The sequence below is a fragment of the Labrus bergylta genome, chromosome 13 (genome assembly GCF_963930695.1).
Source record: "Labrus bergylta chromosome 13, fLabBer1.1, whole genome shotgun sequence".
NCBI classification, from domain to species: domain Eukaryota; kingdom Metazoa; phylum Chordata; class Actinopteri; order Labriformes; family Labridae; genus Labrus; species Labrus bergylta.
The window spans coordinates 26,156,294-26,182,596 of record NC_089207.1 but is presented as its reverse complement, the minus strand read 5'-3'; the positions used below and the strand labels follow the sequence as shown (position 1 = coordinate 26,182,596).

Below are 26,303 nucleotides of genomic sequence, written 5' to 3'. Positions count from 1 at the left end.
AATGAAAGAAACTTTAAAATCTCAAGGTTTTCTAGGTCAATTTTGCCCCTGCAGAGGAAAAAAAAGTATTTTAATATTAAAAATGCCAATGCCCAATAGAACACTTATTAGAAAACATAACTTCAGGAGGAATTGTATTGCAATGCTAATATTTACCTAAATAATTGCAGCAGTGTTTTTTAATGGCAGCATCAATTCATAAACCTCATCTAAACAAAACAATTGAAATATCTCTAAAACTCATTTTCCATCTTAAAGCCTGTCATTGATTACCAGAAAATTTTGATCCTCAAAGATTGATTCAGAGAAAACAGATTTCCCATGTAAAAAGAGGACCAGATTACACACCTCAACCATCTCGTGACCCAGTGATGTGACAGTGAAATGTCTCAAGACAAGAGAGGGGAAAACAACCCAGCAATAGTCTTTTAATTAAAAGCTTGTCTCGAGTCTGACAGGAGCACTCTGTGGTATCAGAGCCTCTGAGAAACGACACAAAAGGATTCCTCCATGTGTGAAGTCAACAGGACTGCAGCAGACAAAATGAGAGCCAGCAGAGAGATGGCCTCAGCCCAACTGTTTCACAGAGATAAGGAGGAACAGAGCATTTGGGATGGAGCAAATGAAATACGTCAGGCACACAGACTGACAGCCTAACATGATATGTAATTAAAAAATCAAGGTCTGCTAGATGCACACATTCAGGAGTTTATATTTTGGTGGAAATGTGGCACAGAGAATTGTTAAGTTCCCCACTCCATTAGCAGATTTATTTTATTGCAAAATAAATCAGTTTTCTGTCAAACCAGGGAAAGTTTCAGCAGTGGTGAGAGAATCAGAATCAGCTTTATTGGCCAAGTGTGTACGAATGTAACTCTAATAAGTCAATACTGAAGTGATAAAGATTGCAAAGGATTATAAAATAATTATAATAAAATAATAAAGTCATTTAAAGCTCCAGTGAGAAACTTTCTGTTTGTGTGGATTTTGGTGCCCCCCTGTGGACAAAGCGATACCTCATATATTTTTTTTGCTGATTTTGTCCTGCACTGCATAGGCAGTGTTTTTTTTGTTTTTTTTTAATTCAAATTCTTATCCTGCATCAACTTCTTATCCTTTAACTACCAATTGTTCCAGTCATAGAGAATCTCTGCCATGGGAAATGTTTAAACATTTGTTTAGCAGCTGTTAATCACTTCATATGGCACCTACCCCACAACAGCAGTTTAGGGCATTTAAAATAACAACATAGAAACAAAGAGCTTTCTTCCTGATGGTCTTGTTTGGTTTTGTAGGTCATATAGAGGCATCAGTAATTATTTCAGTCGGTTTAATAACCAGGAAACAACTCCTGACAGGAGCTTTAAGTAACTGCAGGTGTTAATATTCTGAAAAGAATAGAGCAAACAGTGAGAGTGTAAACTCTGTGGTATATTATATAAGCACTTACATTATGAACAACTTAGTCTCTACATGTTCACATTATATCTTCTTGATGATCTTCTAAATTTTTAATATTAAAAAAACATATTCCATTAACTGGTCTAAATTGTACTGCACACATGAATGCCCCCTAAAGCTACACAAATCACAGCCTGTGCTGAGATTATAAAAGGATTTATGCCTGAAAGTGTTCAACCCCTTCATGAGCGTTCACAAGATTCTGATCAAAAATGATCAAAATCTCTTTACTACGTGGTGAGACAAGGTTGGAACATTAATGAACAAAAACTTCAGCATAGAAAGAGCACGAGAACTACGTGAGATCAGTCCATCCGAGCCAGGAGCCGGTTTAAAGCATCAATTTAATGAAACATCCAATGTGTCAGCAAGTCAAAGTGGTGGTTAGAGGGAGTTTAAATGGAGTTTAAATGGAGCCAGCCCACTGGAGCTTCAGACATAAGGTCATTATTTCTTGCCAAAGCTCTCTGTTCCCATCAGTGTTTTTTTACCATTTGATTCATGTGTAGCAAACTGTGCATACTCATTACAGATTGGGAGCAGGTGCTTTCAGCTAACTGGATATCATAATGCTGTGTCAGTCACCACATTTGGGAGGAAAATGGTTCTGACTGACACTCTAGAGTCTCCTGGGTCCCAGGGAGGATTTTAAATTGACTATTCAATGTAGGGCATCAACAAAACTCCCTGAAAGAAATCCAAAAAGAGTAACCATGAAAAAGGCTTGAACTGACAAAAGTGTAAATATAAACTTTACTTTTCCTTCCAAATTAATTAGACTTGGAAATGAGTGTCCAATGCACTGTTATGTCTGCAAAGGAGCGTCTAGGATAACGACCCAGCAATAGATAGAAGTGACATTTCAATTAGAATTCCTGTCACTGACTCTTGAATTAATAAGACACTCAAGATTGACCACTCATACATTGGCCTTCATGATGACAGGAACAATGTGAATACTTTTACAAAGTGACGTTTGACACTACTGTTGTCTTTTAGTCAGTTGCTGAATGCATACTTATTGCCATGAATGTAGAAAATTGAAGTTTAGGAGTTTGAACTCGGATTAGAAAGCTGAAATTGATTTAGTAATGTGTTGTTTGTATTCGGTCATCTTTGATGCTTTTCTCCAAAACAATTTAACCTTAATGTCATGCTGTAAGAATGTCATAATTGAATAAAAAAGAAAACTAAACAAGAGTCTTTTGAAGGAGCTTTCAGGTCTTTGAGCTGATTTAAAGTATACAGAGTTCAACACCTTATTTTAGCATGTTAGCCTGCTATCATTTGCTTATTAGCATTCAATGTTTACTTAAGCAGAGACTGGTGGGCATTTGAATGTTTTCTATCAAAGGGATATTTTGCAATATGGATGTCAAAAAAGTGTTGGTGATAGTTCCTTTTATCAATAAAATCCTCAAGGTATTATACAATACAAGATTACTGACTGAGATTTTGAGTAAAATAAAAATAACTGAAAATGTACTCGGCAGATAAAATGTTAAATTTATTTCCATCCCTCACATCCTCTGCACTTTCACTTAATTTTGGGATGAGATTTTTCGCTGATGTAGTATATAGTTTAGAAGATAGTATGCAAGGATTAGCCTAGAAAACCACAGTGTAATAATTTGTAGTTCTTCCAGGACACCAACATTGTGAAATGATGGTGCTGGTGGCTGGTTGAATGTCGGATTGTTCTGCCTTGCCAAGCTGCCACACAGAGGATATTGACGATAACTGCCAGTGTGTCCATACTAAACAGAGATAGATATAGGGAAGAATGTAAATCATCAAAGAGTAGGATATATCAGTCCAGGTCAAGTTGGTGGGCCAACAACAGACACATTTCTATATCTTCTAAATATCGCAGTCCATAACAAAAAATGATTTTTATCTCACAAGATTGAATCTAGTTCACTTTTTAAAGATTAACTTGAAAACAAAGTTATTTCCTCTTGTGGCCTGATTGGTCAATCTTGCATGTCTAATTGGTATTGCCAGATGTTTGGAAGCATTCCCATGTGTTACAGATTTAGCCCTCTTGCATAACCGATATCAAACGGTTCCTCTGAATGAACATTTTTAGGGTGGGAAATTCCTCTCCAGTTTTCAAGGGGGATTCAACAAGGTGTGATGAACCTGCCATCGCAGCCCCATTTTACGGTACACTTCCCACAGCAATCCCCCGTGGGATCCGTGTCTCATTCCACACCTGATGTTGGCTCCCCACCTGATCTCGGCAGTCGTTCAAAACAACTACGCTCAGTTTCACAAACAGATGCCACATCAGACCAACAGATAGGTCTGATTGTGGACTTGTTTTTTTTCTCCCTCTGACTTGTCTGCACTGTGCCAAGATAACAGATTACATTCAAAGAGTTTACTGAGCATGATTATCCCCATGAAGTCACTCTGTCTGATTGACAAGCAGGGTATTACACACAGACAAATGAGCACTGTAATAGCTAATTGACCGCTCATTCATGTCCTGAACACAATGTTCTGTGAGGAGAGGAGGGACTATATAACAGCAATTACATTTAGCAATGTGTGTCACTGTGCTTATCGATTTTGGTGCATTTCTTCCAGTCCTTTTTTTTTGTGTGTGTGAGAAAGTCAGATGCTGTTCCTTGGAGATAGGACTAAATATCAGATGTTTTTTAATGGGCTTCTCTCTTAAAAGCTGTCTATATTTCAAAGTAATCTTGCTGCAGAAGTGTGGTGTGTGTGTGTGTGGTTAAAAGCCACAGTTGATCCAGAGATTACACCCTAACCTACTTGCCCCTTTGAGATAAACTGAAAAAAATAAAAATCCTGGGGCTAGAATATTCATCCTCAGTGAGTATGAGTTCACATGACTATTAGTCAAAGTGATGCTGCACTTACTACGTGGAGAGCTCATGATTTAATTAAACGTGTGGTGTTCAGTACAAAGCTGTGATATGTGGCTGCATAATGCACAAGTTTAAGTGTCACACATACGAAACACAGAGTGGCTGAACTGATTTAAAATGCTATACAGGAGCAATGAGTATAAAATGTATTTGTGTGTAAGTTATTGACTATGTGGTACAATAAATAAGCAAAGGGACCAACAAGCCATTGTGATGGACCAACATGTCCATTTATCATCATACTAACAATCTTTAGATTGATCTTTCAATATCCTCAAATAAATCAGAGAAAATAAGTTTGCTTTGTTGACTGCATGGGGTTTCATGTTTGAGTCCTTTTATAATCCTCATAATTCAAACATGCAATATAAGAATTTTAGAAGCATATCACTATCACAGGTGGCTATTTCCTTGTGATTTTTTTAAGGGGAATAGGCTTAGCTTTTAACTCTAAATAATAATAAAAGGCCATAAATGCCTTTAATAGTAACAGCCATATATCATTCCGATAACACAACACCATTTTTCTTCTAATGTAAGTCTTTTTTCCCTCCCTGAAAGGCAAAATCCTGATAAACTATCCACCAGAACAATCACAAAAGCACATTGGAGCAGCCCGATTCTTTTTAGGAAATTTGAAATGAAGGACATGAAGCATAAAAGCTTGTTTCATAGACTGCTATTACATATAGCAGTCATATAACCCCTGGCATCCTCTTTGTGCACCCACTGCTGCCCCCCTTTTTTCTACAGCCATTTCCTCTTATTAAGGGCCATGACTCGGCATCCAGCGAGTGCACACAGCTGGACTTCGGTCCTCAAATGAAATCTTCTCACCACCTTCAGCATCAAAAGGGAACTATAATTTAAGTTATTTCCTAAAATAGAGGCAACCAGACACATTGAAGGTACACAATTTATAAAGAAATAGTAAGTGGGGTACCATCTTAAATGTGTATTTTAAGTAATGGGGGTTATTCTCTGCATGTAAGTGCATTTCAGAAAGGCAAGAATAAGGTGTATTGCCTATTATTCAGATTAAACCTATGCTACTTTAAATCTACTTCATAGTAAAGTGGTTAAGTCAGCTCTATGAAGAATTGCTGGGCCAGGAACCAGCTAGCTCATTAGCTCAGTAAAACACAACTTACCACATCAAATGTAAGGAGTGCACATTAAGCATGTTCATGAATCAGCTCTGGAAAGGCCGTAAATAAACTTTTTTAGTCTTTGCATGGATCAAGGCTAGCTGATTCCTTTTGCTAAAAGTCTTTCTGCCTATCTTAGCTAACTAGCTGCTGACGTAAGGTATATAAAGACATGACAGTGGTATCAATATTCTCATCTTAATTTAATTAAAAAGTTATCAAAACAGATCAACAAATTACATAGTATGCTTTAGAGTTAAGAGAAAGTATTTTTTGACTTTTGGTTGAGCCAGGCCTGCAGAAAAAAAGTGCTTCAAACATGTTCAATGAAACATTTAACATTAGCTCTTTGAATTTCCTCCCACTTTATTAAAGAATATATTAATTGTTACTGCATTGTGATACAAGTATAGAAATTCAAACCTGCAAATCCCAACCATCCACTATAGACACCATAATGATGATATATTAGCTCCACTAGAGAAGGTCTTCCTTATTGCTAAACGTTTAAAGGTGTTTCAAGGCACATCGACCCGGCAGACCCTGAAAGAATGCTATATCTGTTTTTTTTTTTCATTTTATCCCTGAGAGAACTAATGTGTTTTGTTGTTGTTGTTGTTTTTTGCGTTAGAGTGTTTGCTGCTCTGTCTTTCATGTTTATTTCTCCTAAACAGGAACACACAGTCTTCTCTGAGTGACAACCTGTCAGCAGAAGCCTGGCACATTTGCTTTGTGACAGATGACAATGCATGCTCTCATGTCCTCACAGGCCTCAGAAGAACACATTCAGAAAGAGCTCACGCAGTAAAATGTCAGGTTTATCAGACACGACAAACTCATATCTGAGGCAGGGGATCGTCTTGAGTTGTCATGTTGCAGTGGACAAATCTTTTCACAGATTTTCTATTTAAAGTGTAAAAAGAGTCAAAATGACTCGTGTGTCTGACATTTAGTGACATTCAACAGGTATGTATTGTTTGCTGCTGTGCACTGACATCATGCCTGTAGGTTTTTCTGTCATCTCCTTAACAATAAAAGTGGCATATGTAGAGCATGGATGTGTGTGTGGCATCGAAAAGAGGAAATACAGTAGACTGGCCTAAATTGCTGATATCCATGAAATCAGCGACTCTTTCAGACTAGGCGACTGTGAATAGCTGGTTCTCTGCAATCAACAGCTTTGTGTGTTCTTGCGTGATAATTGCAACCCTGCAGATGATGAATCTTACCAAAAATAGTTTCTCGATTCAAATTCTCCGTGCAGAGCTCAGTGTGGCAGTGGTTTTGTCACATGTTCAAGTCACAGACATACCCGACTGCATGTTTGCATGTTGTGAATGCACTGTCTTTGATTCTTTTTTTAGCTCAGAGGTCATGCTTTCATTGATCACATGGCACGGCGGTCAATAATCACTCAGAGGACAAATATGCTTTTAGACTAAACATTATGAGCCTCAAGCAAGTATTACCCACCCATTGCAAATCATATCCAGAGGGTAGATTATTGTTTGCCACATCGATGTCCATCATTTAAAAAAAAAAAATATATGGACACTATATTCTCCTTGTATTTATGTGCTACAGAATCAGTGATCGTCTTTACCATCTGTTTCGGAGTATATAAGCAATGTGCACACAAACATCTGTATCCCCTAACAATACCATTTTTGAATCGTTAAAAAATCCAAACATTTTAAAATCTCCCACAAGCTTTAGTTTGTCAAAAGCTCTCTACTTGCATAAACAATCTAAAACTGATTTATATAAGTGAACCCGGAGCTGTTCTGTCTCCTTTATTTTCAGAGGGGAAATTGAAAAGCTCCCTGCAAATGTAATAGTTTGTGTTGCTGATAGTTAATGTGAGCATGTTTGACAGGAAGCCAATTGTTAGATGAGAGAACAGTGCCTGTAAGGCAGGTCAGCAGCTTGCTGGACTCAAAGCTCACTGAGTCAAATGGCCAGTGGCAAACATTGACCAGTTCATATATTGTGAATCAATCACACAGACAGCAATGAGGTACTGACTGGCAAACTGTGTTAGGATGTACTAATTGAACATCAACACATGTAAATATACTCAGTGTATATCTGCAGTGTATAGGGAAGCTGCTTCAGTATTTGATGAAGAGTAATAATGTACAAAATGAATGATACATTATGGATGATCCTGAGATCAATACAAGTGTTCAGAGACTGAAGTCAAAGTGAAGTTTGGATTTGGTGAAATGATTTCTGTCAGGATGTTTTGTCCCACTTGTCCTCAGTGCAGTGTGATCTATAAGTGGGACAGAGAACAGCGCCCCTGCTGGTTGTTCTTCTGTGTATTGTTTCCTAAACAATTGCTCCAGCTAATGCAGCATCATGGCAAGCAGCTTTGTAATGAACACTTTTTGCAATAAATCATAACTTTAGTAATTACAATTACTAATATACAGCCGGCTATATTTCTATTTCAACTGCTCTTGGCAATAAAAACAAATCTTACTTTAACCAGTAAATATGCCACATGTTTACATCATGAGATTAGATTGGAGACAGAATTCAATCTAGCAAATTGTCCTTTTTTAGTCACAAATATTGATTTATTTGAATAAAATGACATATATAGGTGATACTTTTAACATATTGAAAGCCTACTTTAATGGTTTTTTCACTGAATTTCACTTATTTGATATTTGATAATATTATGAAATAATCCTTACTTTACAAAGATATATGATGTGTCAGTTTTCCCTGTTTATTAGGATTCGTCTTTGATCATATAGGATCTGTACCTTTGAGTAAATTGATGTGAAAATAAGAAGAAAAATGAATCTGTCACACTGACATTTAAAGATTAAAGCCTGAAACAGCTAACAGTACAATTGTCGAGAGCACAAAGTTAAAAAAGAAAAAAAAAAGGCTTCTAAACACAAATTCAATTTCACCTTCTGTAATGCAAAACCAAGTTTAAACAGTAATGATGAAATACTTTAAAAAATATATTATTATTATTCAATCAGATCGAAACCATTTGCCGTTTTGGAATGACTGTTCTTGTGTTTGTTTCTTTGTTTCCTGTAAAACAAATGATGCATCTGGTTGACTGACTCTCTTCATTAAGTTGAAACTGGATCCATCACTGCCCCTGACTGTCGCCTTGTTGTCTGTTTGGCTTGTTAAGAGAATGGATAGGGAATTCTCCTTCACTTGTCAGTAAATATATCAGAGTTTATTGCAGTCTACCTCAAGTGTGGGCTCATCTGTTTCCCAACTCTTAGTTACATGCTTCACACTCTAATAGCACTCTAAATCCCAGAGACAACAGTATACAGCTCCACAGTAAACAACAGCACTGAGCAGTATATATAGATAAGCTGCACATTCGTTTTTCATTTGAAAAGATAATTAATTTCTTGATTATCTAAAAATGTTAAGATGGCGTGCATAGTGTTGCTAGGTGACAGAAGCTTTGAAACATTAAAATCAATATGATCATTTGTCCACTTAACAAATGATCTGCTTGAATAACCCCCACAATATGTAACATTCTGCTTTACACATGTTTTATAAATATACAAACAGAATGCAGAGGTAAGACGAACAGGCCTATAGGAAACAGACAGGGACCAGACCACAACCATGTGATTGACACTTAAAGGAGAAAAAAGTGTGCAGACCGAACGCGTTCTAATTTCCCATCATTGGGAATCATTCCAGCAACATACAGTCAGGAGAGCTGTGTCACAGAATCCAATAATTGGAAAATCACAGCCAGCTCTCCAAATGATCCCCAATACACTGAGGTAATTTTGCTGTGTCTGAACACCAGCTACTCCAGCATCTGAAATAGGCACCTGTTATAACGTCAAAAGTAAAAGGAAAAAATAGCTCCTGTAACAGTTAAGAATAACCTCTAGCAAAGAATCATCAGATGAAATGCAGCGAGGGTCATGAATCAGTGAATCATTTATAACACTTAATTTATAAAAGGCCTTAATGGCATCAAAGAAACATGATTAAACATACTGTCTTCATTATTGATGTTGAAGTTTCCACACTTTTAAAGATAGCTTCCTACTGCATACATACACCACAGAAATATATAAAGCAATCCCACTCAGATGTGTAAAGCATGTACAAAAAACAACCATACCTGTTTCCTGAACAACAAACAGTATGAAATGTAAGTGTGAATTTTAGGTGTATAATGTATCAATACCATTGTTTTTTGTTTTTTTTTGTTTTTTTTTATCCCTGCTTACAAACCAATGTGATGAAGCTGCATGACTATTCTGCATAGATTTGTTTTTGTTTTTGGTCTACTATAGCTGTTTCGTGAGATGTCTTATTTACTAGCCTACTTTTCTATATTGGAAGATTGTATATATAGCCTAAATATTTAAAAATGTTTTTATTGTATAACTATTTGGCCCACCTATTACTATTACTATTATTATTATTATTACTACAATATTTAAATGTAATAATATTATTTATTATATAAGTGCTATCTATACATGAACCGTGCAATATCTAGGCTGTTAATCCATCAGTGTATATTCATATTTGTAAATATTGTTTGTATTTTCAATTACCTGCGCTTGAGCATAGCTTATTACTTATACTACTTTATTATTGCTTTCACTTGGTACTTATTATTATTATATTGTTATTACTATTTTTTTTTATATATATTGTGAACTTATCTGTACTTCCCACTGATTTTTGGTGTTATGAGCAACTGTAGCAAACAAATTTCCCCCTGGGATTAATAAAGTATTTCTGATTCAGATTTTGGTTTGCATCATTCCTTTGTGGTTAGTACAACTTCACGTTTGCCAAACTACATTGCAATATAATAGAAAGACTTGAATCGATATATACTTGATGCATATCTCATATTACTAATGCATGTTGTTTTCGTTTGGAGAAACACAAAGTTACCATTATGTTTCTTACCCCGCATCTCTGCGCAACTTTAGCGCAGTGACGACGCTCAGGAAACTGAACCTTTGACCTCACAGAGTTGAACCAATCGCTGTGCACGTTGTTGAGAGGTGCTCAAGTGAGGTTTACAACCTCTCGTCAACATGGTGAGTAAAACAATTGAAAATAATAGACAATTTAGAGTAAGGTTGAAGTCTATAACAGTGAAATGAGTACGTCTAGTTTATTCTTGTGTGGTGAATGACCGGGTTTTAGTCTCTGTGATACAGAAACAAAGTTATCATCCGGGTACGTTATCGGTTAGCATGTCACGTTAGCCCTGAGCTAATTTAGCGGTACATGGATCTGACTAAGTCCTGAACTGAAGCGTTGTGTGGGACCAAACAAAAAACACTAAAACGTTGTTGACTTAAGTTACAGGTTTGACTAGTAAATACACGCCATGGTTTATATTCTAAAAAACGTGTAATACTTGTTAAAGGAGTATAAAGTTAATAGAAGAGGTAGCTAATTATCTGTAGTTTTGTTAGTTTAACGTTAACCATAATTCTTCACCAGGAATTAGACAGAGCCCACAGTTATTCATAAAGGGTACTTACATGGTAGCAGATTATCACTCCGAGACAATGGTGAGAGTTGTGCTCATGTACAAGTGTTTTCCAACTTCCAATTCAAATCATAGTTTTTGGGCAAGAATCCCGAAATAACTTATAATAAAATAAAATAGAATAAAATTACTTTATTGATCCCAAACTGGGAAATTGTGGCGTTACAGCAGCAGGTTGTCCAAACACACAATATGAGTAAAAAACACAATATTAGCAAATCTAAACACAATATAATATTAAATACAAAGTAAATAAGCACTAAAAATATCAAAACTAAGAATGTGAATATATATACAACCAGGATTTAACTCAGCATTACTAGTCTTAAATAGGAAGATTAAATATGGAAGATTAAATGTAAATGTGCAAAAACAGAGTTGTAAATGGACAGTATTGACATAAGTTAAAGTGCATGAGTATTAAAGCTCTGCTCAGGGATGATAACCGGGTCTACAGTATGAAATATACTACCTTTTTCCACGAGGAAGAGCAAGCCTTAAATCTGACCATATCAGGTGATAGGTGCATTGTGCAAATTTTGATATCAGGTGGTTTGGTTGAAATTAATAGGATCAGACCCTGAAAAACCAATATTGATTCAAATAAACAAGTTGTACTAATAATACACCCATGAAGGGATGGATTCAGATTGACAGCCTTTTCAGAATAGCCATGTAAGCAGTTTCAGAAATATCGTTAAGATTAAACTAGTTGGCAATAGGGGCATCAATTGAATCCCCAGAATATTTATTTATTTATTTGTTAGGGTCAGTGCATATTAATGAACAGCTGTAACAATTACAGCTGTAAAAATGCCAGATCATAGCAGAAGTGCTAGTTTCCATCTGTTGTCCCTAGGCAGGTAACAGAGAAAGACAAATTACAAATAAAATACAAAGGCACAAGTGACACAAGACAATAATAGAGGTTAAAGGTTAAAGGTGGTCACAGACTTGGTTTTCTTTTGTCCACTGTTTGAGGTGTGTTTTGAAGGTAGCATATGTTTATGCACATATATTGCTGAACTTCAGTGTAACATGCAGATAGATTAGTTACCAAGAATTAATTTAACATTGTTTTCTAAAACAAAGGCAAACAGAAATTAAATATGTTTCTACATGTTGTGCTTAATTCTCTTTGGATGCAAAAAGCTCCTTGAAGAGTAGCAGCTTTGGTGGCAGTGGGACCGTTGAAGTGCACTGCATTGTACTGTGGTGTTTTCTATGATTGGTCCACCCTTCTTTTCTTATCCTAAAAAATGTGGAGTTCACATTTGAAACTCTGAGAATGTATTCATGTACTCCTTAGCTTCAGTCAAATGTAAATGTGGAATATATACTTAGGTCTTATATGGTCATCCTAAAACATGAGGATATTTGGGATTTGCGTTCCACAATAAACAACAATAACTTAATAATACCAACTAGTCAAACTTCTCTCTTAAATACAGCATTAACAGTCATATTGTAGAAATGCTTTAATACTTTAATAAACTTAAAGACATATTTAGGGAAACTGCACCGTTAGTGTCAGTGAAAGAAGCATGCTGCTGACTGTGCATCCCACCACTGGCTGTTGTGAGTTCTCTAACTCTGTGTGGTGTTTCTTATTCATCACAGTCTTCATCGGAGGCTAATAATGGCCCGAGCCAAGCGCCACCTTATCCAGGTGTACCGCCCTCAGGGATACCTCCCCCCTTTGTAAGTCAGTGACAGATATATTAAAAAAAAACAAAAAAAAACAATTAGCTACCAACAACTGTCATATAGGGACGCCGTGTGAGTGGTAAATATAAATGGTCTTCGATAATGTTTCATCTTATCTTACGCATCCTTTTCTATTTTCCTGTACATTTGTCTAGATGGGACCACCAGGAATACCGCCCCATTTCCCTCCCATTGGGATGCCTCCCATGGGACAACGACCACCTAGCATGACTCCTATGCCTCCTGGTATAATCCCCCCTGGGATAATGCCGCCAATGGGGGCCCCACCAATGGGACAGGTGAGTCGAGTAGATTTGTCTCTGTTAAGTTCAGTAGGCCTGTGTTTCTGCTGCTTTTCTTTTTTCATAAAGCTCTGAATCTGAGTGAGAGACCTCAACCCACAATTTCAGTCAATCATTTATAACATTTTTAGTTATTTAGTAACAAGTTTATCAAAAATGTATCTGATTACTTTTTTTAATATAAAGTATAGGGCAAGTCAAATGGTATAATATTATTTACAACGCCTAAATAGTAACAATAAAACTTGAACTAGCAAGTGTAATTCTGATAGAATTAAAAGCATATAAATACCTGCAGTCAAGCAGGTCCAGAGAAGCAGATGGGTCGTTAACCATGAACAACAGAAACCTGTGAGAAGAGAGAGAAATAAACTGTTGGAGGATCCAGATAAGTGACCTGCATTAACAGGACATGAATGCATACATTAGAGAGGAAGAGGAGGAAAAAAAGGAGCTCTGTATCAAGACCCTCAGCTAAGCCTGAAGCAGTATATCGGGGGTTTGGTCCAAGGCATCTCTGAGCCAGCTCTAACTGTAGCTTTATTAAACATGGTTTACATGGTGTACTTTAATGCTGCTCACAGCCAGCCATTTGAAGGCAGAATTAGGATTTATGCTAGCCAGTATTTACTGGCTTCTGGCTGGCATTAGGTGCAGTGGTCTGGAATATAAAGATACACAGGGCCAAAATGTCTGGCAGGGAAATATGTCAAATAAACAGATCATTAAATGATGAATAATGGCATATTAAATATTGTTTTCATCTCGCACATGTAGAATATTTGCAGACTATATTACCACCACCCCTCTTTTTATCAATACACTAATGTAAAGATGTTTTGCAGAGAACTTAAGTATAAACTTATTATTCAATTAATTAGATTTAATTATAAAACATCTGTTTAAAACCGAAAATCCCTACATGTTTGTGTTCAGTTAAGTTTGATTTGACTGAAATCAGATTGTGTGGTGTGCAGCCTTGTTCAGGGTTTTACTTTGATCACCGTGTTGGTCAGTCTGGGGGCTTGACTTCCATTGTGTAGAAATAAAAAGATTGAAGTGAGTAGACTGAGAATGTTGTTATTTATTGCAATTCTCAGCATATCGCAAAATGTTTCAAATTTCAATGATATCATAGTGACTTAAGTATCTGGATAATATATTGTTGGGCCTCTGTTGATTCCCACCCTTTCCATATGGTGAGTTATTATTTCAAATATGGAAACAAAGGAGGCAGGACAGGCGTTACACGTTCATCTTGTTCACTAATAATCTTATTCAGCTATTTTTGCAAGAGCCATGATGTGAAGTGCAAACTTAAATTTAATTTAATATTAATGTCCTCATGCAACCACATCAATTAAGTGCTGATAATAACAGACAGCACACTGCTGGTAATCACAGTCCCTTGCAGCACAGTTTTCAGAAATGTATTGACTTATTGGTGTGTTAGTCTTCTGAGCTGTCAGAAACTATTTAATTGACAACAAAACGATCATACTTGACAGAACTGATGATGGATAAATGCCATAATAAATCTTAAATTGTAATAAGCTGGAGTTTCCTTCAACTCAAGTATGCTTTATTAGAGGAGAGAGATTGATAAATGTTCACAACTTTGTTTTATAGGAGAGTTATTTAGCTTTTATTTTCATACTGTGCCTCTACTGTTAAAAGAGTTGACTTTACCATGAAGATGGTTTGTTTATCATTTTGAACCTCTATCATCAGTTGACGTAAATTGTCACAATCCTTCTTTTTTTTTTAAACTTGTGTATTTGTGTTTTTTTTTATAAGCAAATCTGGATGAAATTAAGCAAGCATATGTGAACTTGTCATGCATATAAATAGGTGTGATATTTGGGGTGTTTGATCCAGGTGCCAGCAACACAAGACTGAAAAGGTGGTGAAACGGTGTATTTGGGTGTGATGTAGCTTCGCAGGTTTCAAGCTGTGACATCACACCATTAAAGCAGACTCGGTTTCTATCCTACCTTCTCCCCCCAGCTGCAAGCAGCCTTCATCACAGACAGTAACAGCCTATCTCACACTGTGTGTCCTACTACCTCTGCCTGAACTAGGTGGAATGGAAAAACCAGATGAATAATTCATGATGCCTTTTTTTTTTGTTAGATGCCAGGCATGATGCCACCCATGATGCCAGGGATGATGATGCCCCCTCGCATGCCAGCTGCGGCTGTACAACCAACAGGACCGGTAGCTTTTTCTCACTACTTTTCCACCAGTGCTCTGTTTCTCACCTGATAAATATACACTGCAATCTGTGAAATGCTGGATGAAGCATTCAGGCAATGAATCATCACAGCTGGATATCAAGTGATATCATATCCCTAAAAAAACATCACTTTATTCTTCACCACACATTGAGACAAATGGCTGTTTTCACTTTGATTTAGCCGTTAATCACTGGAAAATCTTTTTTAAAAAGCCTGTTTTATTGTTCTGTTTTAATGAGTAGTAAGCAATTTATGTTAATGAGCAATCTAATATATGAACTGTGACAACATTAAGACAGCTTCACATATCAGATAGATATTCCCTCAGTCATTACAAGTATTCTTTTTTTCATCTGAGGTGTATCGAGTTTGTTACTAATTAGGAGAGCTTTGTCACTTACTGTGTTTTGTGAATGATCCGTCTGTGCTCCCACTGATTTAATCACTCACTGGAAAAGAAGTGTTAACTGTCTGATTTGTGAGTCTGGGATATAATTCACTAATAACTGTGTCTTTTCGACAGCCTGGTGTTGACTCCACAGGTAAGATCTTTCAGTTGTCACTTTAAAATTAGCTTTCTAAGCTTTCTTATTTTGTTATGACTTTAAAGTACAGCGTCTGACTGATTTGTGTGTTTATCGTCACAGCTGCTGCACCCGGAACAGCTGTAAGTGTCATTTCTCATATGCAGTAATTTCTATTGACAATTTAGACTCATTTTAGATGTTATCATCATTCCCTCCAGCCTTCTGTTTTCTATCCTGCAGTTTGAAATACTGTTTGTTTCTTTGTCCCTGCAGAGTACCACAAATGGATCTCCACATGAAGAACAGACAAAGAAGGTTTGTGCACATTTAACCTTCAAAGATGGATGTTAAAGACTTGACTTTACTCACAGGTTGGTCGTAGTTGTGTTTCTGTTCTGAGTAGTGAAACAGCTGATCCATGTGTTGTTTTTGTCTGCCACAGAAGTCCCTGTGGACAGAACACAAATCCTTGGACGGGAAGACTTACTATTACAATACAGAGACCAAGCAGTCCACATGGGAGAAGCCAGATGACTTAAAATCTCCTGCAGAGGTAAAACTTTTATCACCATTAAAACAGCTCTAACATCTACTTAAAAGGTGCCAGCAAACATCCATTTATCCACCCACTTAATTTTTTACATGAACATTAAATTCAGTATATCTAACATATTCAGTTGGTAACTTGTTTTTATCTGTTGACATCATGTCATTATGGGATATTTTAAATCAACTTTTACATTTTAAGTCTCATTTTTATTATATACATACATAAACAAATTTTTATATCATTTATTAATCCCTCAGGGAAATTACACACACACACATATATATATATATACACACACACAGTTACATACATACATACATACACATATACCAGTGTTCTTTTGCATTGTATCACAACTGAATTATTGTAATCCTTGGTTTTATTTCACCTTTTCAGCAAATGCTATCTAAATGCCCTTGGAAGGAGTACAAGTCAGACACAGGGAAGCCTTATTATTACAACTCTCAGACGAAGGAGTCCAGATGGACCAAACCCAAAGACCTGGAGGATCTGGAAGGTACAAAGCTGCTGTTTGATGATGTCAAACCTGTTGTGATGTTTTCCCCCCCCATCCTCCATGGATGAGCCTTTACAGTAACCGCATAGTGAATGGAAGGCCCCTGGCTTGTTTGTACAAACACACAACGCACAAATACAGGAGCACACAGTGGCTCCTCGTGCATTTATCTCTGCTGCTCTCTAATCTGCAATGTGCTTTGAAATGATAACAACCATCTCCTTTTGTTTATTCCAGCTATGATCAAAGCTGAGGAAAATGGGTAAGAGCTTCCTGTTTACCTTGACTTACTCTTCACTGTTGCACTATTTATTATGAACAACACACAGCGGTTATTGAAAGTGATTTCTTCCCCCCTTGTCTGTTTAATTATTAATGACGGAGAACTTTTTATTTTTATGGAGTAAGCATTTCTTTTCCAGCCGGGTGACATTTTCCTGGTGTTCCTGTGCTCATGTGTTGTGCTGGCTTTTGACCTGTCACTGTGTGATTTCAGAACGTCAGAGGCAGTGGCTCCTGGCACCGCAGCACCTCCTGCAGTGCTTGCAGATATCCCAGCCACTATGGCAACAGTAATGGAGGTGGAAAGTAAAATGGCAGTCTCGGAGGAGCAACTGTCTCAGGCGGCCGTGCATCATGCAGCTGAGGTGAAGATTGCAGATGCACCTGTGGCTTCCTCAGAGAGCCCTGCCCCCACTGAGGTCACAGCCAGGTAAACTATGATCTCCAATACAGGGGTGGGATATGTCTCATGTCACGGTCACAGTTACCGTCACTGTATGTACTGAGCACTCATTCCACTTAGTTTTTGCTTGTTTATGTGTTTAGTTTACTTAGTCATTAGATGTTTTTGAAGAACTGATAAATGCTCTGTAATGCTCTATGATCCTTCATGCAAACATAGTTCATCCAAATGCATCCATCTTTTCTTCAGTGTTGAAGTCGCAAAGGAAGAACGGCCAGAGCTTCAAAAGAAAACATACAAGTGGAATACAAAAGAGGAGGCCAAGCAGGCCTTCAAAGAGCTGCTGAAAGAGAAGGTACATCAGGCTGTTCAATGAGGTCGAGTTAAACACAGAAGAGACAGTGTTATCTCTGTTAGTCTGTTGTACCGGTTGTTACTTGGCATTTAGCAGATCAAATACAAAGATAAAACTCTGCTTGTTTGACTGTGCTCTCCTGAACATTAGGATCCATTAGTGTGCTTTTGTTTACTGTCTCCAGCCCCATAAAAACTGAAACTGTTATGTTGGTCAGTCTAAAAAATTTTGACTGTGAAGTAGCAGCTCCCGAAGGCAAGGTTTTTTTTTTATAAATCACATTTTAGCAACAAGGAGATTCAAAGTGCTTCATACATGACTTCAAAAGCATCATGACAAAGAGACATTAAAAATTATTAACACAAACCTTTCACAATCACAGAGGAGATGAATAGGAAATTTGTTCATTCTTAAGAAATACGAGATTAAGAATAAAAAAACATCAATTAAAATACACGATGTGTCCTCACATTTTAAATGTAATGTTATCTGCTCTGCAAACCTTTCAGTGTTGTAGACACAGATTCACAAACTGGACTTAACTTATTGAAATGGATTCTGTTAAACAGTCCACCTCAGAACATCTTCCTGAAGAGTTAGGCTCACAGTTTGTTCCGTCTGTGTCGGGCACAGCCCTAAGCTGCTCTGGAAACCCCACCCAGGGGTGCTGTAGTGGTGAAATAAAAGGTTTGAAATTAAATGAAATCCACCCACAGTCTTTACAAATTAACACTACAGCAATTAGAGATTCTAAAATAATTCATTAAAATAAACAAAAACATGTCTGAAATATAATAAGACAGTTTTAAAATAAAAGTAAAAGTTAAGAGTGAAAATGTCTCCAAAACTTGAGACGTGACGCCTCGTCACTTTGAGTGGAGCTGAGTGTGTGTCTGCGGCCTGTCTCAGTGCTGTGTTGTATAAAATGTACAGACACATTTTTTCAGCCTGTCTGTGAGTCACTATTTCTGCATCAGCAACTTTTGTTCAGGATGTCAGACAAAGAGCAGATTATGCCTGATGGCAAACTATATCAATACATTTAACATACTGTGCCTCTAAAGGAAAAAGAACAAGACGACCCATGCATACATGCTCATATTTATAGTTTTGGAGAAACAAAAAAAGTCACTGTGTGTTTCTTGCATTCATGATGCCAGAGCCTCTGACGTCATGAGTACAAATCACTACCTGTTATCTCCTAACATAAACAGTCTTATCAGTACACTCCTGCTGAGCACCGGGCAGACCAACATCTTCCTAAATTAGTAGATTTATGCAGAAGAAACTAACTGCAACTACTGAACTCTATAGTGATGATTTTTTTTTTGTTATTAAGTCGATGAAAATCTCTCAAGTCAAATGCTGAGTGTGGCCTGAAGGCAAATCTTTTCAGACAAAGAGGGAGGTAAAACGAGCGGAATTGCTGCAAATGCTGTGTGTGAAAAAACAATTGCTATTCCTCCTGCTGTAGTTCAGACATTTTCCCCTAATGCCATTTATCTTACCAGTCAGCATCAGGCCATGATCGCCCCTCCTGTCCCCCCTGTAAACTAGAGCTGGGTATTTCCCACAACCTCACAATTCAATAAGATTCATGATACAGAGGCCACACTACGATACAAATCGTGATATACATTTGATTTAAATAATGACCATGTTCTTCACAGAATTCACTACAACAGCTGTTCTTCATTGTTTAGAATAACAGCAGAGGCATGAGACAACTTAAAACACTTCAATTCAGGTCCTCAGAGATCCTAGAAATAAAAACCCAGAGCAATGGCTAAGGTGTTATTGTGAGCCATATCGATTCTGTAACATCTGCATCGATTCATGTTTTTGCAAGGAGCACATGACGATATATTTCCATATTGATTTTTTGAGCACTACTGTAAACTGCACAACAAACGACGTGCAATGGAGCTGAAATTCAGCCAAGTTGATAATCAATCACAACGTTTAGAAATCAGGTCAGAAAGAGCCTAAATCGTTGAGTCACTAGGAATGTGACAAGGTGTAACATTTTACACGAATACTTGTTTAAAGTATTTCATAAAAACAACAACAACAACATGTAAACAGTACTTATACTTATAAAGCTGTCCGTTACACGGGGGTTTTACAATTTCAACCTTTTTAATGATGCTCACTGAAGGGGACATAAAGTCAGACACACTGGCAGAGTTCAGCTGGCGTCAGAAAAGGAACTGTCAAAACAAAGAAAGAAGAAACCCCTAGAATAACACAAAATGACATCTAAATAGAGAAAACAACATCCTCTGAATACTGACTTTAACAACTCCAACAACAAGTAACAACTACATGTTCAAACATAAACAACACGCATAACAGCCAACTATTCTGTCCAGCACAAAGCATGATGGGATACAATGCATGATAGTCTGCTGCTTCAATATTAGAAGTGTTTAGTTTTTTTAACTTTTAAAAACTATTAATCATTGTTTGATGAGTTTTATCATTAAGGGCTGCTTATTACATGAAACTGAACATTGGAAAACAGAAGTTTAGATAACTTTAAAATGAATTTAAATAGATACAGATGTTTTTTTTTTCTTTTTAAGGGTAATATACCACATCAGTCGCTCCTAATGCCTGATGAGTTTACCATCACATACTATGCATTTTGATCTGCACCTAATCCTCCCTCCTTCTGATGAGCCCCTGGGAGGTCTTAACATGATTGTTAAGCTGCACCTCCTGTTGCTGTGCATGTATGTATGGTGCAGGCTGGTACAGCACCACCCACCTTGAATGCAGCTATATTTAAGCTCTTTTTAATTTTGTGCACAAAGCTCTCCTGAGATTGCTTGCCATTTTCTGTGCGATCTTAATGGCTCTGTCTTTATGATTAGCTTTATTGGATCAAAGGCATGGGGCTGGGGGGGATTAAGACACTGAGAGAAAGAGGCATGCCTCACTGAGTTAGAATAACTGTGACAAGTAACAAGACAGGCGCATGGTGGAATCAGTTCATAATGGATGATGGAGCCACTCCCTGAGAGATGCGAGTGGTGCAAAGGACACTTGCATAAGTCTAGAATGGCACTTGTTTGAATTATTGCCTCTCCACACCACTGAACCCAACAACTAGAAGTAGTTAAACATATTGACTGCTGTGACTTAAGCAACACAGCTCATTGTTCTTGTGGCTGTCTCACAAGCTATTTCTTAATATGACTTTAAAACATTTAATTGTCCTTATATTTAAAAAATGTCTAATGCAGTTTTATCATATTTGCTTGAGATTGTCTGCCTCCATGATACTGAAATGTGTTTTCTCTGTTTCAGGGTGTGTCCTCCAACTCCTCTTGGGAGCAGGCTATGAAAATGATTATCAATGATCCTCGCTACAGGTGCACTATTCTCCTGAGACCACTTTTAAGAATGTTTCATCATAGCCGGTGAATACAATGCCCACTAACTTCAGTTTGTCATTTATCTTTGTCTTCAAAGTGCGCTTCCCAAACTGAGCGAGAAGAAGCAGGCGTTCAATGCTTACAAAGTCCAAACAGAGAAGGAGGAAAAAGAGGAGGCCAGAATTAAATACAAGGAGTCCAAAGAAACCTTTCAGAGGTTCTTGGAGAACCACGACAAGATGACATCTACCACCAGATACAAGTAGGAGCTGCAGTGATTTGTTTTTTGCCTTTATTGATTTGTGGTTCCCTGAATTGTCAATATCGTTATTCACACGGGCTCTTTGAAAGGTCATCAATGCCCTGTGCCTAAAGTCCTGCAGTTATAACACTGCTAGCTTTAGGCTTAGCTTGACCTGACCTGTAAACTGTGTTCACTATAACATAGTGTTACCTTTTAGTGTGTGTGCAGATTTCAGGAACATAGAGTGTGTGGGCCCCAATGTTTTAAAACAAGGCGTATCTGACCGCTTTAATTGGCCTTTACTTTCAATCCTTTTGTGTTTTATCTGTATTCTTAGTGCTTTGAATACATGTTTCTTATAAATCCAACACAAACATTATAAATTACAACACATTGTGATTGATGTATACAAGGGAAGTGGGTCCACACTTTTTTTCACATGAAACCTTGAAGTTTTAGTTCAAAGTAGGGTTATCGGTTATGCATTGAGAATTTTGCAGATATTTCAAATCTTTAATCTTCGTCTTGCGTGACACTATCAGTTCACCAGCACGCTCTGGTTTTTTTCACTGTAGTGAAGGTCATCATCGGGGTGGACAGATCGACCGGTGACCTTGACAGAGTGCCAGTAAGAGTTCAACTGGCACTGAGGTTGCTGTGAGGACTGGGGCTCTAATCTGGGATGGCACACTACAGGCAGCCAGACTAGATATCAGGGCTGTTTGTGTGTGTATATATATATGTGTGTGTGTGTTTCTGTGTGTGTGTCCTCAAGTTTAATACCTTATGAAGCTACAGTAAACCTTTTTCTGTGAGTCTTTGGGGCTGTCTTAGAAATAGAGAAATATCATTGCAGATCATGAAAAACAATTGTCCTTCACACCTAAATTACCCGTTATGATTTTTTTTTATTTAGTTTGTAAAATGCTGCCCTCATGTGGGCTATTGTGTGAACATATTCTAAACTCAGTTGTGTCTACTTGTAATCCAGGAAAGCCGAGCAGATGTTCAATGAGCAGGAAGTGTGGAGCTGTGTACCAGAGAGAGACCGGCTGGAGATCTATGAAGATGTTTTGTTCTACCTGGCTAAGAAAGAGAAGGTAAGACTGTTGTGCCCAAAGTCCCCATACGTTTTAAGTTAAGATTTTGTACAACAATCAAGTAGAAACACGCACTTTGCAGTCTTCATCTGCCTGTATCATAAAAGCTTTACTTTGTTACTGTATACACTGGTACAATTCACATCATTCCTCTTTTACAAACTGTGTCCAGGAACAAGCCAAGCAGCTAAGAAAGAGGAACTGGGAAGCTTTGAAGAACATTTTGGACAACATGGCAAATGTCACTTACCGCACCACCTGGTCTGAGGCCCAACAATACCTGCTGGACAACCCTACCTTTGCAGAGGACGAGGAGCTGCAGAGTAAGAGAGCAGATGTCAATGTCTTTGTTTTCTTTCTTCATTTTAAGCCACATTTCAACCTCAGGTTCAGCTGGCTCTGTGTCAATATAAACTTCTTGAGTTCGGCCTGCTGATGCCGTTGTAATCTGCTTACAGATATGGACAAAGAGGATGCACTCATTTGTTTTGAGGAGCACATCCGGGCGCTGGAGAAGGAGGAGGAAGAAGAGAAACAGAAGACTCTTCTCAGGGAGAGGAGACGACAGCGCAAAAACAGAGAGGCGTTCCAGGTGAGAGACACGAGGGTCTCTAATGTGAAACATGTTAGAGAAAAATACTGACCCCACTACTCACATTGCAAAAGTAATATTATGCTCCAGCTTTAAAAAAAAAAAAAATCTGGAGTTTGTTTCTTATTTCCTGTAATTATATTTATGTTATCTGTTGTGTTATTCTCTCAGAAATTTCTGGACGAGCTCCACGATCATGGCCAGCTTCACTCCATGTCTGCCTGGATGGAGATGTACCCGACTCTGAGCTCAGACATCCGCTTCGCCAACATGCTGGGTCAGCCTGGTAGGACAGCGTGCCCCGGCACACGTGGCTCCACATGTCTGCATGAACTCAATGCTCTGACGCACGTGGACATGACATGCAGACAACAACACACGACATAAACACAGAAATAAAACATACAAAGCTCATGGTGTAAATAGTTTATGAACCATAACAGCTCCCTGTTGTACTGTTTCTTTAAGCTCTTCAGTTTCCTAAAACATTCAAACTTAAGGAGGTTCTGCTGTATTTCTTGTTTAGTTTATGCTTCATCTTTTATCATCTATATCATGCAGGTTCTACTCCCCTGGATCTGTTCAAATTCTATGTTGAAGACTTGAAGGCGCGCTACCACGATGAAAAGAGGATCATCAAAGATATTCTAAAGGTAACAGTGCTGTATTCATATCTGCCATCTGTTGCAGGATTATACATATTCTCGTATTAGTCTCTTCTTTTAGCTGTTTTTTATTTTTGCTGTAGAACTACTGATTATTCCTCTTACCTTCTTGTTTGCTCTTGCTGCCAGGACAAAGGCTTTCTGGTGGAAGTCAACACCAGCTTTGATGACTTTGGATCTGTCATCAGCTCAGATAAGAGAGCCACCACACTGGATGCAGGAAACATAAAGCTCGCCTTCAACAGCGTAAGACTTTATGCCCTGCATACTTTTTCTTCCCTTCCAGATTTTCACAAATCCTATGTAGTAACTTAAGACAAACACAGATGCCGGTAAACAAGTGTATTGAAAGAATAAAATATCTAAGTTTACATATATTGAGAAAGTTGGCTGTCACTTTCAGGTGTGATTATTGACTCTTCCTTTTCTGATTCTAGTCTTAATTAACACTAGATGAACCCCTTCTCTGTCCTCTTCACAGTTACTGGAGAAGGCAGAAGCCAGAGAGAGGGAGCGCGAGAAGGAGGAAGCGAGGAAGATGAAAAGGAAAGAAGCAGCCTTTAAGAACATGCTGAAGCAGGCCACACCCCCTCTGGAACCAGAGGCTTCATGGGAAGGGGTAGGTCCTTCATTCAACTTATGCCCTTAATTCATTTCTAGTCTTAAAAATGATTGTACTTTGTTTTTCATGATGAGTAACATTTAAAACATTTCAGGTCAGAGAGAGATTCTTAAAAGAATCTGCGTTTGAAGACGTGACCCTGGAGTCAGAGAGGAAACGGATATTCAAAGATTTCATGCATGTCCTAGAGGTAAGTCTGACATCACAGTAGGAATGGGCTGTGATAACAAGGATTGTGTGTAACATGGTATACCCTTTTTTTTTTTTTTTTAACAGCATGAGTGCCAACATCACCACTCCAAGACAAAAAAGCACTCAAAGAAGTCCAAGAAGCACCACAGGAAACGATCCCGCTCTCGATCGGTCAGTAGACCTCGGCACTCTGCTTTACATAAGACAAGGAGCTGTGGGCAAACAAATAACCTCTCCTGCTCCCATCATGCCTTAACCAATCTCTGAACTTCTGACTTGTATTGTTTCATCAGGGCTCAGAGTCTGAGGAGGAGGAATACCACAAGAAGAAGAAGAGGTCACAGTCCAAATCTCCCTCTGAACGCTCGTCTAGTGGTGAATCTGGTGAGTGGCTTCTAAAGGTCACGTCGTCTGTATGTTATCCTTCACAAGAAGTGGAGCAGTATTGGCAAGTTTGGAGATAACTGAATTTTTGTGTCTGAAACAGAGAGAAGCTATAAAAAGTCCAAGAAGCACAAGAAGAAGGGCAAGAAAAGACGTCACAAGTCTGTAAGTTTACAAGGACATGGAACTCTTTCTTTAATTTAAATTTGCATGTTTTGACTGAGTGTTCACTAATGGTGATTCTGATGACCAGGGATCACCAGAATCTGACAATGAGAAGAGAGGGAGAGAGCGGGATGGAAAGCGTGAAAAGGACCTAGAGAAAGACAAAGAGAACGACAAGTCTCGTGGGAAACCTCGCTCGGACTCCAAGCAGAAGTCTCCTAAAAGAAAAGCAGTGAAGGAGGAGGTGGGTTTCTGTTTTCATGGTTTGTTTAAGCTGATGGAGACTGGAGCACTGAATGTTCAGTAGTAAGTCTTTGTGTTGTGTTCAGGGCGGCTGGGATACATCAGGCAGTGAGCTGAGTGAAGGAGAGCTGGAGAAAAGAAGAAGAACTTTACTGGAACAGCTGGACGCACCTTGATGACAACACTTCTTCTGGTCTTTTATTTGTGATTGTACAATTCTCCAAACATGCATTCCTCCCTGAGCTCATCTGACTGTTCTGGTCACACACACCGGCCTGGACAGACTGTGTGAGGTTACTCTGTTCTCTGGTATTCACAGGGATGTGCTACACTGAGCTTCAACACTTGCTTGGAGGCTAATTGATATCAGGAGACTGTACCAATCAGTCAAAATCAGATTGATTTTGTTGCTTTTTTTTTTTTTTTTTTAAGTTGCCTGTAGTTGTACATGTTTTCCATTGCTAATCATTTTTTTATATTCAGCTTGGTTTGTCAAACTGACGCCTTCACCTTGGAAAATATTAAGAGAGAAAATGGTTTGTCATTGAAACTATCAGCAGTAGTGAAAACAAACTTGTAATTTGAACTGAACTGCAGTTCTACTCTGGAGAAATGGTCCACCATGGTTTTAATTGGAGCAATTGTTAAAAATGATACTGTAGTGTAATGTAATAAAAAGCTGTTTCAATGAACAATGTCTCAGTTTGGATGATTGAGGAAATCAATAAGGTCAAAGTCTATTGAGATGTCAGCTGCATGGACTCTATTTCTGACTTTATACAGTGAAGCGTTAA

At 37.9% G+C, this 26,303-nt stretch overlaps 1 protein-coding gene across 2 annotated transcripts; it reads left to right on the top strand.

Moving 5' to 3' along the window:
• The first annotated feature begins 10,488 nt into the window (after positions 1-10,488).
• Positions 10,489-26,204, top strand: prpf40a (PRP40 pre-mRNA processing factor 40 homolog A). Of its 2 annotated transcripts, XM_020651577.3 has the most exons (27): positions 10,515-10,581; positions 12,663-12,743; positions 12,905-13,048; positions 15,185-15,268; positions 15,812-15,830; positions 15,936-15,955; positions 16,089-16,130; positions 16,258-16,368; positions 16,762-16,882; positions 17,120-17,144; positions 17,379-17,594; positions 17,817-17,922; positions 21,235-21,299; positions 21,400-21,564; positions 22,538-22,646; positions 22,819-22,969; positions 23,105-23,238; positions 23,410-23,524; positions 23,800-23,891; positions 24,033-24,149; positions 24,385-24,522; positions 24,620-24,715; positions 24,802-24,888; positions 25,011-25,101; positions 25,205-25,266; positions 25,355-25,510; positions 25,596-26,204. In XM_020651577.3, the coding sequence occupies exons 1-27, from the start codon at positions 10,579-10,581 to the stop codon at positions 25,683-25,685; spliced, it is 2,640 nt and encodes an 879-aa protein (XP_020507233.1). In that variant the 5' UTR covers positions 10,515-10,578; the 3' UTR covers positions 25,686-26,204. The 2 variants fall into 2 exon arrangements, with proteins under 2 accessions (XP_020507234.1, XP_020507233.1); XM_020651578.2 differs by lacking the exon at positions 12,663-12,743 and having other exon boundaries at positions 10,489-10,581.
• Positions 26,205-26,303: the final 99 nt, after the last annotated feature.

What these genes read in the sequence shown, in the direction of transcription:
- prpf40a (XM_020651577.3), top strand. An exon ending in CAGAGGCTTCATGGGAAGGG is followed by an intron (nt 24,523 to 24,619) that starts GTAGGTCCTTCA and finishes AAAACATTTCAG; the next exon opens with GTCAGAGAGAGATTCTTAAA. An exon ending in AACGATCCCGCTCTCGATCG is followed by an intron (nt 24,889 to 25,010) that starts GTCAGTAGACCT and finishes TTGTTTCATCAG; the next exon opens with GGCTCAGAGTCTGAGGAGGA.